The sequence below is a fragment of the Oncorhynchus keta genome, chromosome 19, assembly GCF_023373465.1.
Source record: "Oncorhynchus keta strain PuntledgeMale-10-30-2019 chromosome 19, Oket_V2, whole genome shotgun sequence".
NCBI lineage: Eukaryota > Metazoa > Chordata > Actinopteri > Salmoniformes > Salmonidae > Oncorhynchus > Oncorhynchus keta.
In genome coordinates, this window is record NC_068439.1 from 73,981,584 (window position 1) to 73,996,490 (window position 14,907).

At 38.9% G+C, this 14,907-nt stretch overlaps 1 protein-coding gene across 1 annotated transcript in view; it reads right to left on the reverse strand.

Moving 5' to 3' along the window:
• LOC118397899 (single-minded homolog 1-like) overlaps nt 1-9,914 on the reverse strand; it is an 18,807-nt gene extending 8,893 nt beyond the window's left edge. The window contains exons 1-7 of the mRNA XM_052471295.1: nt 9,591-9,914; nt 7,478-8,009; nt 3,227-3,309; nt 2,764-2,853; nt 2,427-2,535; nt 2,224-2,309; nt 1,570-1,769 (exon numbers count right to left, since the gene is read on the reverse strand). Coding sequence (XP_052327255.1) covers nt 1,570-1,769; nt 2,224-2,309; nt 2,427-2,535; nt 2,764-2,853; nt 3,227-3,309; nt 7,478-7,652 — 743 coding nt within the window. The 5' untranslated portion in view covers nt 7,653-8,009; nt 9,591-9,914. The remainder of the gene's footprint in view (nt 1-1,569; nt 1,770-2,223; nt 2,310-2,426; nt 2,536-2,763; nt 2,854-3,226; nt 3,310-7,477; nt 8,010-9,590) is intronic.
• Between the last annotated feature and the right edge of the window lie 4,993 nt (nt 9,915-14,907).

Genomic DNA, 14,907 nt, shown 5'->3' on the forward strand with positions numbered 1-14,907 from the left:
GTATCAATATATACACTGTTCTCCCTCCATGTATCAATATATACACTGTTCTCCCTCCATGTATCAATATATCCACTGTTCTCCCTCCATGTATCAATATATACACTGTTCTCCCTCCATGTATCAATATATCCACTGTTCTCCCTCCATGTATCAATATATACACTGTTCTCCCTCCATGTATCAATATATACACTGTTCTCTCTCCATGTATCAATATATCCACTGTTCTCCCTCCATGTATCAATATATCCACTGTTCTCCCTCCATGTATCAATATATCCACTGTTCTCCCTCCATGTATCAATATATACACTGTTCTCCCTCCATGTATCAATATATCCACTGTTCTCCCTCCATGTATCAATATATACACTGTTCTCCCTCCATGTATCAATATATCCACTGTTCTCCCTCCATGTATCAATATATCCACTGTTCTCCCTCCATGTATCAATATATACACTGTTCTCCCTCCATGTATCAATATATCCACTGTTCTCCCTCCATGTATCAATATATCCACTGTTCTCCCTCCATGTATCAATATATACACTGTTCTCCCTCCATGTATCAATATATCCACTGTTCTCCCTCCATGTATCAATATATCCACTGTTCTCCCTCCATGTATCAATATATCCACTGTTCTCCCTCCATGTATCAATATATACACTGTTCTCCCTCCATGTATCAATATATACACTGTTCTCCCTCCATGTATCAATATATCCACTGTTCTCCCTCCATGTATCAATATATACACTGTTCTCCCTCCATGTATCAATATATCCACTGTTCTCCCTCCATGTATCAATATATCCACTGTTCTCCCTCCATGTATCAATATATCCACTGTTCTCCCTCCATGTATCAATATATCCACTGTTCTCCCTCCATGTATCAATATATCCACTGTTCTCCCTCCATGTATCAATATATACACTGTTCTCCCTCCATGTATCAATATATCCACTGTTCTCCCTCCATGTATCAATATATCCACTGTTCTCCCTCCATGTATCAATATATACACTGTTCTCCCTCCATGTATCAATATATACACTGTTCTCCCTCCATGTATCAATATATCCACTGTTCTCCCTCCATGTATCAATATATCCACTGTTCTCCCTCCATGTATCAATATATACACTGTTCTCCCTCCATGTATCAATATATGCTTAGAGGTCTATTTGCTCCAAACTTGTTTTCATGCTAAGGAACAGAACATTTGCTAAATTGGACCACAGTTGGTTGTGGTCCTGCACTCCATTTTAAGACAATAAAACATTTCAGTGTTTAGGTTCAATAAGACATTGTAAAACCAATCATAATGTAATATATTGTGGCATTTCATGTTAATGAATTTGATACTGTTTTTATACCATTAAGTTGTGGACTTAATACTAATTTAACAACTGTCAGAGAACTAGCTGGGGAAAAAAAATAATGCAATGGCTGGCTCATCAAAACACCTGCTGTACGCCTATGTTTTAAATGATTCTCCTCCATATCTATCATAGGCTTAATCCCATGTTTTTTGTGTATGTTTTGCTGTAGGCCTACCTCGAGTCAAGGAAGATTAGTTTCATGTCGAGGCTGGCTCTGAACATGAACATGTTGCTGTGCAGCTTAATCTCCGTCACAGCGCTGGGAGGCAAAGAGTGTCCCACCGCCACAAGGCCCACGTTCTGGTAGCAGCCGTCGAAAGGCGACATGTCCAGGCTGTACTGACGGATCTTCAGGTAACCGCTGCAGTGAATTACCTGGTGTGGTTGATGGGGAAATTAGACAACCCTTGCTACTCATAACATTGTTGTTGGAAAAAAGGTCCGCTGTCTTTTTAATTGCATGCGTTTAATGCTTTCGCTTCGAACACACCGACAGTGTTTTGCGCGAAATAGAACAACAGTTCAACATTCACCTTCTGCTACCATATCTGTCAAGCCGTCTAAGCATACAGTTTTACGCATTCGACGTTCGATACATCCAACGCATGCACCATACCCAACGCACTGCAACTGCCTCTGCAACGCAATGCTGCAAGGCAAACGCCGCGTTTCGTTGGAGATGAACATAGTTCTGGTGTACCAACATGCAATTTCACTGTCGGTGTGTTCGATGCTTTTAGTACTGAAAATATATAGCATTTTTACGCAACATCGATATAATGTTTCAGACAATAATATATAAGCCTATTTCCATATATTAATTGTCTACCTTATATCCACCGCTGGTGAGGCCAGCATTCCTCTTCGCCAGCACGCATTTCATCCTCAAGAAGAAAGAGCGCTCCATCTCGTATTCTGGGAGAGAAGACAGAAAATATAGTAGTCTATTTATCCAACGTACAAAAATGAATTCGATATGTGGTTTCATTCTCTCCGAATTGGGCCTACTGTATTCATATAGGCCTAGCCTACCTTGAACGAAATGCGAGTGGTACGGCTGATGTGGTGTCAGGACTGCAGTCATTTCGTCGTGGTCTGCGGGGTGGACATATTCGTAAATACTGTTTCCGGTCAGCTCTACCTGTTAATTAAGAATGAAGAATTACACGTCGGTAATTAAATGTTATTAATCACTCAAACAATTCAAACATGATTCCATAATATCTAACACGAATAACGTTTTAAACATATCACGCGCTCTTAATGCAAATGGTATAGGCAAAAATACTAGCCTAAAAGACTCCACTCCCTAAAACTTGAAAAAACAAAAACACTAAATTTGTTAAGATGAATACGATCAGATGCAGACCTGAGAGAGTCCCAAATGGACTGATGCAGTCTCGGAGATGTACATGATCTTTCCATCCGGTGCCACAACAAAGATGAAGCCATCCAGTGTCTGTAGAAAAAATGAATGAATTAATGCACAGATCAACTGCAGTATTAATTCAAAAGCACTCACCGCATGTTATTTCAAATATGAAATGTAACATAAGATCGCTAGGTAGGCCTATAAAGCTTCAGAATTATTATTTCCATTTTTAGTATAATATATAATATTGTACATAATTGTCTATGATTTTATAAAATTATATTAGTAGCCTAAGCTTTCTAAATTACCTGCAGTATGTGGGGTCCCACCTATCAAATCAACTCAAATGTAACATGTCTACATCTTAAGAAGTATTTTTTCATTATCAGTAGGCCGTTTAAATAAGAATATTTTGCAGTGATTTTGCCAATAAATGAATAGGCTAAACTTTCCAAATTACCTGGAGAAGGTGGGATCCCAGCTCACGTCCTACATTGTCCAAAGATCTCGTTCGACTCGTGTGACCCCAAGCCTCACCCAAACCTGAAACAAAGCACAAAGCACAACGCCAAAATGTACATTTGAGTCATTTAGCTCTTATCCAGAGCGATTTACAGGAGCAATTAGGGTTAAGTGTCTTGCTCAACGGCACGTGTTTCACCTCGTCCGCTCGGAGATTCAAACCAACGACCTTTATTTACTGTTACTGGCCCAACACTCTTAACCAGCCTATCAACTACTTTTCCCCAGGTAAACCATAGCCGTGCAATAATACACATAACGCATGTGACAATGCATCTTTATTATGACTTTTATTGTGGCAGTATGCTTGATATATTAATCATATAATCAATAATACACATAACGCATGTGACAATGCATCTTTATTATGACTTTTATTGTGGCAGTATGCTTGATATATTAATCATATAATTAATAATACATAGCTATTAGTGTAAAAGTACGATGAAGAAAATGCGTCAAAAATCGATCGAAATTGCGCAAATAGCCTAATATCAAAACTGCAAATCCATTGAACATGACAACCTCGAGGGAACCAACATAACTCGAAGCGGTTCTTCTTGGCTATATAAATAAAATGCTAATCATAGCCTACAAAATCAATCAGGGTCTGAGTAAAAACTCGAATAATCCATCACCATTTCACATTTCAATATTGTCCAAACGATTAATTTGCGTTTACACAGCTCAACAAAAAATACACAAATTATTTGGTCAACATTTGAAATAGCTTCTTGAACGGTTCATCTCCTTATTTGTTTAGTAGTCAAATGAGCCCAGCTGCTGTGGAGAAATTATTTTACATTCTGCAAGCATGCAAAGTAACCTCATCCTCTGACAACAGCATGCAGCGTTGGTTTACATTGAGCTTGGCGCAGACAGGCATAGTAGTCTAATGGACGAGGAGAGTATAACCTGTTATATGTATTTCCTTTATATATTACACAATACGTATTTGATATTTTCGCAATGACAATACTTTTTGTAAGAACTTCTATTTTTAGACGTTGGTCATTTATTGTTAATTTCCCTCCCACACTTGAACCATCGAAAGTAGGCATGCTGCGTGGACACATTCGAAAATGCACAATGACGGCAAACGCATGCATCAATGGTAAATCGATTGTGATTAATTCCATGTTATCAACTTTTGAAACTGTTAAAGCATTTACATGTAATATTAATATTGTATGCTTATGTTTTCACATATATCTATATATGATTATATAAGATATTACATGGTGTTGTGTAGGCCTGTCTGGATGTCTTTTCTGAGAGACGCGCGCCATGTTCAACTAGCTGCTGCAATCATGGCTCGAGCTGTGCTTTGCTCACACTTCAACTCACCTACCACAGAGGTCACAATGAGTGCAGCTTAAACTAATTTGTCTGATGTATTCAAGAAGCGAAGCCGGATTCAATGTGAATCGTCAGGTCTACGTGTCTTATAATATAATAGGCAAAGAATAGATGCACCCGGCGTTTGAAGTACTGTCTAACTGACGTCAAGTGCCCCAAACAAATAGCTTATAGGCGATGTGACAGAGAAACTTAACATCTCTCGTCTCTGCTCTAGGGTATTTTTCAGATGCTTACGAGGTTTCAGACAAGCTGTACTTGGACGGTTTTTCCAGTTACAATAGCCTAACCCATTACAAATGGTTAACACATTAGCCCAACAGTGGCTGCAAGTGGGTATACACAAATAGGCCATTGCCTTTGTTGACCATTGACTATTAGTTTGAGCCGACAACCGTTTTCTTTCCTTTATTTTGTTTTAGACTAATGTTAGACTTTTTTATTTAGGCATATTGTATTTTTTTCTCTTCATAATTCGCAGTTGTAAATGAGAACTTGTTCTCAACTGGCCTACCTGTTTAAATAAAGGTGAAATAAAAAATAAAAAAATAAAGGACGCCTAGTGTCAATACCAAAACATTTAAATTTCAATTCAGGCCTTTTTAAAATGCGTATAGCTTATTGATTTAAATCATAGTGCGAAATACATTTTCTTGCTGCTATTTTATCAACATTTCATATAGGCTTACGTTTGCTACAAGCAATTGATAACTTCAATCATACCACAGAAAAATATATATTTTCGTAATGGTCATCAAATACAGTAACAAATGATGATCAAATAGGCTATAGGATCAATCTGTCCATTTCAATGGCATGTGTCTCATATAGACAACATGAACAATAATTGATTATGATGTGCACAATTAGACCTACTTGGGCAAAATCAAAATAAAACATATTAATTTTTATTCTAATGAGAAAGATTCAGTGATTTATGAAACATAATGGCTGATAGGACGCAAACTTTCATATTGTTTCCAATAGCCCAGAGCAAGCATTCCAAATTAGGGCGTTGGTTTTTGTATCAGTAGCCTAGGCTTTATGTCATAAAATGTACTAGAATTATAAAAAGTGCTATTCACAAGTTAAAACCTCGAAAATGACACCAGTCGCTGAAGCAAGGATATGCATATTCTTGGTACCATTTGAAAGGAAACACTTTGAAGTTTGTGGAAATGTGAAATGAATGTAAGAGAATATAACACATTAGATCTGGTAAAAGATAATACAAAGAAAAAAAACGTTTTTAAGATTTTTGTTGTTGTTGCTGCACCATCATCTTTGAAATGTAAGAGAAAGGTCATGATGTATTATTCCAGCCCAGTTGCAATTTAGATGTTGGACACTAGATGGCAGCAGGGTATATGCAAAGTTTTAGACTGATCCAATGAACCATTGCATTTCTGTTAAAACGGTTGTATCAAGACTGCCCAAATGTGCATAATTTGTTTATTAATAACTTTTCATGTTCAAAACTGTGCTCTCTCCTCAGACAATAGCATGGTATTATTTCACTGTAATAGCTACTGTAAATTGGACAGTGCAGTTAGATTAACAAGAATTTAGCTTTCTGCCAATATCAGATATGTCTATGTCCTGGGAAATGTTCTTGTTACCTACAACTTCATGCTAATCGCATTAGCGTGCGTTAGCTCAACCATGCCCATGGGACCCACCGATCCTGAATTAGTTTTAAACTGCTGGCATAGTTTTTTTTTCAAGTAATCAGTCATATCTGCTACTGTTTATCATCACATCTAAGCAGCCTACCTTGTGATTTCTTGCAAAGTGCACCTGTGATTGTCTACGTGAAGTGTCCATTCAGTTTAGGTGATCTGCCATAACAATGTCATAACAGCTGTCACATCATGATATGGCTGACGCAATAGGCCTAAACTATAGGCCTGCTTATTGAAAAACTGTAATTCCTTGCATTTGTCATGGTTTTCCATAAACCCCAAAGTGAGAAACTTTATGGTAAAGATCAAACCTGCAGTGCAGGCCTAAATAGCCAATAGGTCCACATGTGTAGCCTATATGCTATTCGTTACCACACCCTATATCTTCAGCAATTTTCCGGAGTTCATATATTCCATTCTTTATCCGGAAAAAGCAAAAGCGGCTTGTGTGGATCAATTACTCCCACTCAATCACAGGGCTCTGTTTCGCGCCTGAGGTCGGCCAGTGGCACGCTGTGCGTTTTATGTAATTGGTGCGGCTTGTTCTCTGTCACGCAGCAAAGCAGCCTGTTGAAACCGGGGGAAGATTGTGGCTAATGGCCTTCCTTACCTACGATTTTCGATTCTCTGACCCCAAAAATGGCGTAAACGTGTGCGCGCCGAGACAGGGATGCACGATTATCATTCGCACGCGCCCGTACACGTACACGGCACACGCACGCAAGTATGAAATTACACACTAGCCTATTCTGTAGCGGTATTGTAGCAATAACTATAGCTCAAAAGACATGGGACAGGCTAATAAGATAACAACATCAGCAATGACTGCACCAGCCAATTAAGGCAGCAGCTACCAGGTGTCATCAAAATAGATTTATAGTATTATCATTACGTAACGTTATTATCAGATGTAACAGGCTATAATTAATGTGCATATGCCTATGCATAATAAACAAATTAGACTATACAATTATAATACCGTAATCAGTATGCCAATGCAGGTGAATAAATAAAAACAAAACTAAGAATCCAGACAAGAGATATGCTATAAAGATAAATACAAATACATATAGGCCAATAGCCTAGCCTATTAATGGCAAATTGCATATAAAAGAAGTGTGAATTGTTGAATCTGAAAATATACATACCCTGAGGAAAGACAATTCTCATCTTCAGATAACTTGTTGTCAGTCGTATTATAGACGCTTTGTCCAGCTGCGACGTAATAGCCGAGGGTAAAGGCAACATTTTGGCCAGTTCATAAAATTCGCTGTTCTCCTTTTCTCGTCTAGTCCTTGCGGCAGTTTTTGATTTCTCCTTCATTGTGTGTTCTCTCTCTCTCCCTCCTTTTGTTAAATGTTAGGCTATATCATTCCTTTACTCACATATCGGTCCATCAAAAAACGATTACAGATTTCCGTTTTGTTTATTTGTCATGGTTTTGGCTTTTATATTTCAACTAAAACATGCGACACTTCTCAGTTACAAACTGAATCCAATGCACCTCAGAAAATTCCCGAATTCCTTCACCGAAACAAGCGCCGAATGGATAATTTGATATCCCGTGTTAGTCTTGTGTAAATGGAGAATTTCTTGAACGCACACGCCATTAATTCTCACTTAGAATGGGAAGAGGCCTGTCCACGGTGTAAACTGCCAAGACTGGCATTCCTCCATGCCCTGAAAAACAAAGGGCATAACACACGCCATAATATCATTATAGGCCTACCAATATCTTGTTAATCGACAAGTAAAAATGCTTTTTCAACCCAAAACGCATAACTTAAGTTTCAAACCAAGACGTTTAGGCTATCATAGTCAAATTAACATATGGATTTAATTATGCGTTATGCATGTGACAATGTGGCTTTATTATGGCTTTAATGTGGTTGTTTGCTCATACACTGTAAAAAGTAATTGAGTAACTCATTGCATAAATTGAGTAGTGGCTACTCAAACATCTCCAATGACCAGTAGAACTCAAATCATAAAAGTGGTACTAACTCAGAGGGCAATAAGATTTCGTATCACTGAATAAGGTTTTGAGTACTGTTAACAAAAATGTGATTATTGAGTAAATATAACTTTATTTATTTGTGTTCTGCTAATCTAAAAATATTGAGTTTTTACAAGTTAGACGACTTAATATTTTAAAGTATATCTAACATGTATTAAATAGTTGTTCTTACTTGATTCTATAATGTTTTACGTCTTTACTTAACATACTAAAGTAGTAGTCAGACACTTGATGTATATGTGTTGTGCTGATGTCGAAGGATTAAGTTATGAATAGGTAATAGTGCCATGTGGCTCTGTTTTTAGAGGATTGAGGGTAATTCAACGTTTTTGGACTTCATGATACTTTTACACAATGTTCTATGCATGTTTGAACAAAGAAAAGTGTTTCTAAAATTGTAGTAAGCTGTTTGTTGTGCTATGAAGTGTAATTGATCATGATGAATGGATATCAAACAGTCAGGAAAATTGATGTTCAATAATGAGACAAGCCTTTCCCACCATCAACAAGGTCAGGTTGTGCACCACTCATCATGACAGAGACTAATGCAGCATTCTGTCGTGTTTACAGTTCTACCTCCACTTATAGAGGAGTGAGCACCGTGTTCAACAATGTCTGCTTAACTTAACGTGGGTTAAAATTACAAATCGTCAAATACATAAAACAATGTTGAACCTTAAGACACGACCACTGAAAATGACTAATCAGAACTACTTACTACTTACACTAGAACAAAAACTGTAAGGAACGTTAATAATTGAAGTAAAAGGGATCCTACATTTTTCTGTTCACTACAACAAATATTCATGTTCAAGTAACTTCAATTGTTATTGTTCAGAATACATAATTCAATTTAGTGTCAAACAGATCATAAAACACAAAACAGCTAAGTATTTACAACTTAAAAAGATAACCATATGGGTGCTGATGTCACTTTATTACTTTAAGCACTGACATAATTTGAGTTGAGTTACTCGAATGTTTCTAGGCAACGGGTTCCCACAAAACTTTTTTTTAACGGAACCAATTAGCCTACTTTTTACAGTGTATATTTTAATAATAACAAAAACAAATAATAATAATAATCGTAATAATAGTAGCATAATAATAACAATAATCGAAAACAAATATATAATAATAAACCATAAACAAACGAATGAGAATACTATGTAGCATTATATAGCCTATGTGTATATACTATGTGGAAATATATAGCCTACATTTCTTCGACGTTTTCTACTTACCTCAGAGAATGAAAAGATCTCATAACCTTCACTACGCTCGCTATGCCCGCAGGGGATTCCACCTGTCCTGAACCGAGTTCACCACTCGAGCCAGTTAGTTCAGTCCCAGCTCCTATCGGAATTCCACGTGGAAAGGCGCACAGACCCCTCACTGCATACACTTCTCTAAATTAGGGACGCTAGAGGAGTGGAATTCATGTCCAGACCTCGTCTCCAAACTATCTCAATCTCGCTCTCGAGCTGCTCAGGACCAGCCCACTTCCACTGGCGTTCTTATTGGGTAGCAAGACATCGAGGCCGACTTTCTCATTGGGCATTCTTGAAAGAAACACACACGAGACCGTAGTGAAAGTGGGATTTGTGTGAAACGTTCACTTCTGACCCAGAGAGAGCTCAATCTGGAGGAAACTGTGGACGGACGTCACTGTTTTGTCTTGCGATAGCTGTAGCATATGCGCTCATCACACAGCTAAACTTAATGGGCTGTCCAGGGGGGAATGATAGGCTACACGTAGTCAGTTTTACATAGCTAAATCAACCACGAGCCGCTCTGAATCGCACCAATGCACATATAGGCAGGCCTACAGTCTTTTTTTTTGTGGACTGCCTGCTTCGTTCGAGATCTGGTTATAATTACTCGAATAAATCAATTTCTCTCATTTCCCCGCATATTGCATTTTTTTGTTGTTGTATCAACCTGTGCTATGCCCATCGATTACACGCCAATAACCAAGACATTACTGACGCGATATTCTTACAATTGCTTTGGCTACCACGAACATTTTGTGTTGTATGTTTTTGGGGATTTGGTTTTCTTTGATGCATGTTTTATCTGAAGTTATTACTTAGCCTATTACACACATTTAAGAGTATTAGTTCACTTGAATTAAATCATATGGGTATAAATGAACGTTTTTCTTATTCGTTCAAAAGTTATATTTCAATAGGCCTATAGGCTATTTATGTTTCAGACCTAAAATCACATTTAAGACGTTTTGTTACATGCTCCCTATATTGGCAACATGTCAATGTTGTTGTAGTTTTACAGTGTAGCCTACAGTAATCATATTATTGGACAATAAATTCAGATTTATGTATATTATTTCGTTAATTTGGGACTCTATATCTGCGATGTCGGCTTTTAATACAAAACCTGACCGTCACCGCAGTGATTATTTTCATTTGGATCACAAAGCATCAGTGTGTGTTTATTTATTGCGAAACGTGATAGTTTTTTAAATTGTACTATGCAATCGATGTCTTGGTCTTGAAACAGGCTACCGCTCCGGACTTCTACTGTTAACAGCAGTCCACATGTTCAGTATTGCAAGCAATAATGGACTATGACTGTTATGGTTGTCATACAGCTACCTTAAGATGAATGCACTTACTGTAAGTCGCTCTGGATAAAAGCGTTTGCAATTACTTAAGTTGAATAACAGGAAAGTCGAGTTGTATATTTTTGCTCATAATCAAGCTCGTCGCAATTGAGAAAAAAATTGCAGCAAATGATTCTGAAAACATAATTTTTTAGTCATATCCATTCATTCTCTCTCTCTCTCTCTCTCTCTCTCTCTCTCTCTCTCTCTCTCTCTCTCTCTCTCTCTCAAACACACACACACACACACACACACACACACACACACACACACACACACACACACACACACACACACACACACACACACACACACACACACACACACACACACACACACACACACACACACACACACACACACACACATTTGAGGCCCAAATTAATTCTGACCGCCTATATCTTTCTATTTTATCTTCATTCTGGATTGACATATCTCATGGCTTTGGTTACGGGTGTCCAGTTGTTAATGCGAAACCCACCTGCGGCTACTGAGGCATAGAAAATCATCCCAGGTGCACACGTTGCATACGAAATAGCCAAATGACGCAGGTAAACTTCCGATAAAATAAGAAATGTGCTGCCGATTAAACGGTTTAAGTGGAGAAATAAAAAATGGAATATAGACCATACTCCACGTATTCAAGCCCATTTGACAGACGAAATATCGATAGAGGAAACGCCATGTCTGTTATGGAACAGGTCTAGGCCAATTGTTTTACCTTTATTGAACTAGGCAAGTCAATTAAGAACACATTCGGATTTACAATGACGTTCTTCCCCGACCAATCCTGGTGTGTAATAGCCTGGATTCGAACCAGGGACTGTAGTGACGCCCCCTGCACTGCGATGCAGTGCCTTAGACCACTGCTCCACTCGGGAGCCCGGTTATTTTTCACATCAGCAAAACACTTTGGTGACACTTTACATTAGGCACACATGGTATAATGCATTATGCAAAAACACATCATATGATACATCTATAATGCATTTTGAGACTTGTAGCCTTAATAGTGTTAGCATTTTAGTAGCTTTTAGTCAAATGTGTTGACAAGTTGAAATTGTCCAAAATAATTGTACAACCCATATTCTGTGGGCGGGTGCAGGTGACCAGCTATTTATATAAAACATATTGGCACTCAATTAGGCTACAGCAGTCGATTTGATCATGTATTCTACTTCCTATACACCACACAATCAACTAGGCCTACTATAGCTCTATTTAGTCTACATCAGAAAGAAACGATTGTGCACAGCTGGCCAACATTTAAGACATACAAATATATACCATATATATTTAAATCATTATATGTTAATACGTGTAGGCCTACATAATACTGCAACAAATATTCCCACTCGGACAATAAAGTCAGTAAAGTATCATTTGATTCGGTATAGTAACCTCTGATATACTCCATTGGTTTTACCTGCATAGGCTGAACCTATTCGGAGGCTAAAGCTGTATTTTGGTAATTGTGTTTTCACTCTACTGACCTGTAGACATAGTCCGTCTGCGTTATACGACCTACAGTGAATATCGAAAAATCTTTTCACAGTAAATATCAAATATCAGTAAACACAAATGACAGATTAGTTCATCGGATTCTGAGAATAAAAATGCCTGGCTCAAGAGCTATTTTCCTATTGAAGCTTCCGTGGCCTAAACCCATGGGCACAGACGTCTATTCCACGTTGGTTCAACATAATTGAATTGAAACGACGTGGAAATAACGTTGATTGAACCAGTGTGTGCCCAGTGGGTTGTTTTCTCTCACATTGCACATTTCTTACCTCTTTCTTTTCTGACCGTGTGAACTCACGTGTAGCCCAATAAGACATGAACTCCCTCTCACCCCCTATCTCTATGGTAAGGTGATGCAAAGTACACCAGCTTTCAAGACAGTGAACAACACAAAAAAGGCAGCAGAGAGAGAGACAGAGTATGAAACAGACTATGGAACAGAGAGAAAGCTGCGCGTCAGCCATTGAAATAGCAAAATATCCTGGTGTCAGTCAAACATATTTATCCGAGGATTAATCTCCATCGTGTAAATCAGATGAGAACGCCGCGGCGCATGCACTTATTTAATTAGCGGCCGGCGCTCCGGGAGGCTGGTTCAGCCGGCGCGGTGATAGGGGCGCGGACGCACCGCCCGGCTGCGAGCCAGTCCCTCTCATTACGCACACAATTACCACTTAAATTGCTGCTGGATCCTGCGATAATTGGGGATTCTGGAGATGCCCAAGAGCAGCTCTCCACCCCACTGCAGCAACAGATTGTGTGTGTGTGCATGCGTGCGTGGATGCGTTTGCGTGTGCGCGCGCGCGCGCGTGTGTGTGTGTGTGTGTGTGTGTGTGTGTGTGTGTGTGTGTGAGAGAGAGAGTGAGACCTTACATTGGGGTTTAGCACCCCATGGAAAAATAAATGGGACCATTTTTTCCCTTCCATGAAGTCTGAATGAGAGCTTATTAGACACATGCAATGTGTTCCTTACATTGTACCCTATAACTTAGATAGCTACTTATGAGGACTATTCAAACACACACACAAACAAACACATCTGGCAGCCTGTCAGTACAGATCCAGTCACCTCAGTTAGACGGTGTGATCTCCCTGAGTATGTGACAACACATACATCTACTAGGGACATTACTGACCACACCCTCACCCAGATAACATTTAACAATATATATTTTTGTGTGTATTTTTGTGAATTGTTATACTACTGCACTGTTGGAGCTAGGAACACAAGCATTTCGCTACACCTGAAATAAAATCAGGTCATTATTTGTATGTGACCAATAAAATGTGATTTGTTTCTATTTGACCGCACCTTCTAACACTACATTGTGCCCTTTGAAGCATGGCCAGGCCTCACTCAAAGCAGTAGAGATATCCCAGAGGAGCCTATCCCTCTTTGGGACTCGCTCACTTGTTTCCAAACACAACTTGTCTATGGACAGTTGTTAGCCCTTTCAGGTTTTTTCTGAGATTAAAATGTATGCACATGTCAGAATATTACATTCACCAATTAAATAGGAGTTTCGGTCATCGGTTTACAGTGCTTGAAAAGATGGTTGCCTAATGTTCAACAAATTCGGACACAATATATTCAAGTTTATTAAAAAATGCTTCTTCGTAAAATAAATCCGAATTTAAATCCTCCAGGGTCTGGATAAACATCACCATGACAAAAAGTCAGATTTAGATGTTAGAAAAAAAAAACAGATTGACTAGTAGCTAATCTACAGAGACCAGTATTTTAAGATAACTTCCTGTTGAAAGGTTTTCTTCTTCCTGTACAGTGATTGATATACAGCCTGTCAGGCCAATAGGAACAGGAAATGGTCTGTGAGTATGAGCCTTGAGCCTATGACTTCAGCCCCTGAGTGGTTGTGGGGTTTAGTCCCGCCCCGGACATCCTGCTAATGCTCCGGCGCAGGCTGTCACAACAGGGAAGCCATGCCTCCCACGTCCCTCCCCCATGCACCCCCCGGCCCTCACCGCTCTTTCCATTTTTATTGTGTTTTTACAAATCAAGGCATCACCGTGGGAAGCCAGGCCTAAAATTCTCCACAGCACGGAAATAAAAAATAAAGGGAATGAAATGGGTGAAGGTTATTTAAAGAACGGATACAAGCCGACGGTGCCGAAACCCGGGTCTGACTACGTCCCATCATGCAATGCTAATAGTGTTGGCAGGAGTTTTTGCTAAAGCCGGTGAAATCTTCTCTCCTCGTGGGAGGTGAAATAACACAACAGATTTCACACAGCAGGAGTGGCTGGTCCAATCAGCTGTTGGCTAGAAATGTAAACACGGAGCATGATCATCTAAGAAACATTCACGTTGATAATAACAGTGGCATTATCATAATGGAATGTTACCAGGTTATGTCTGTAAACAGTATGCATCCTGAACCCATTTGACTGCCTGGGAT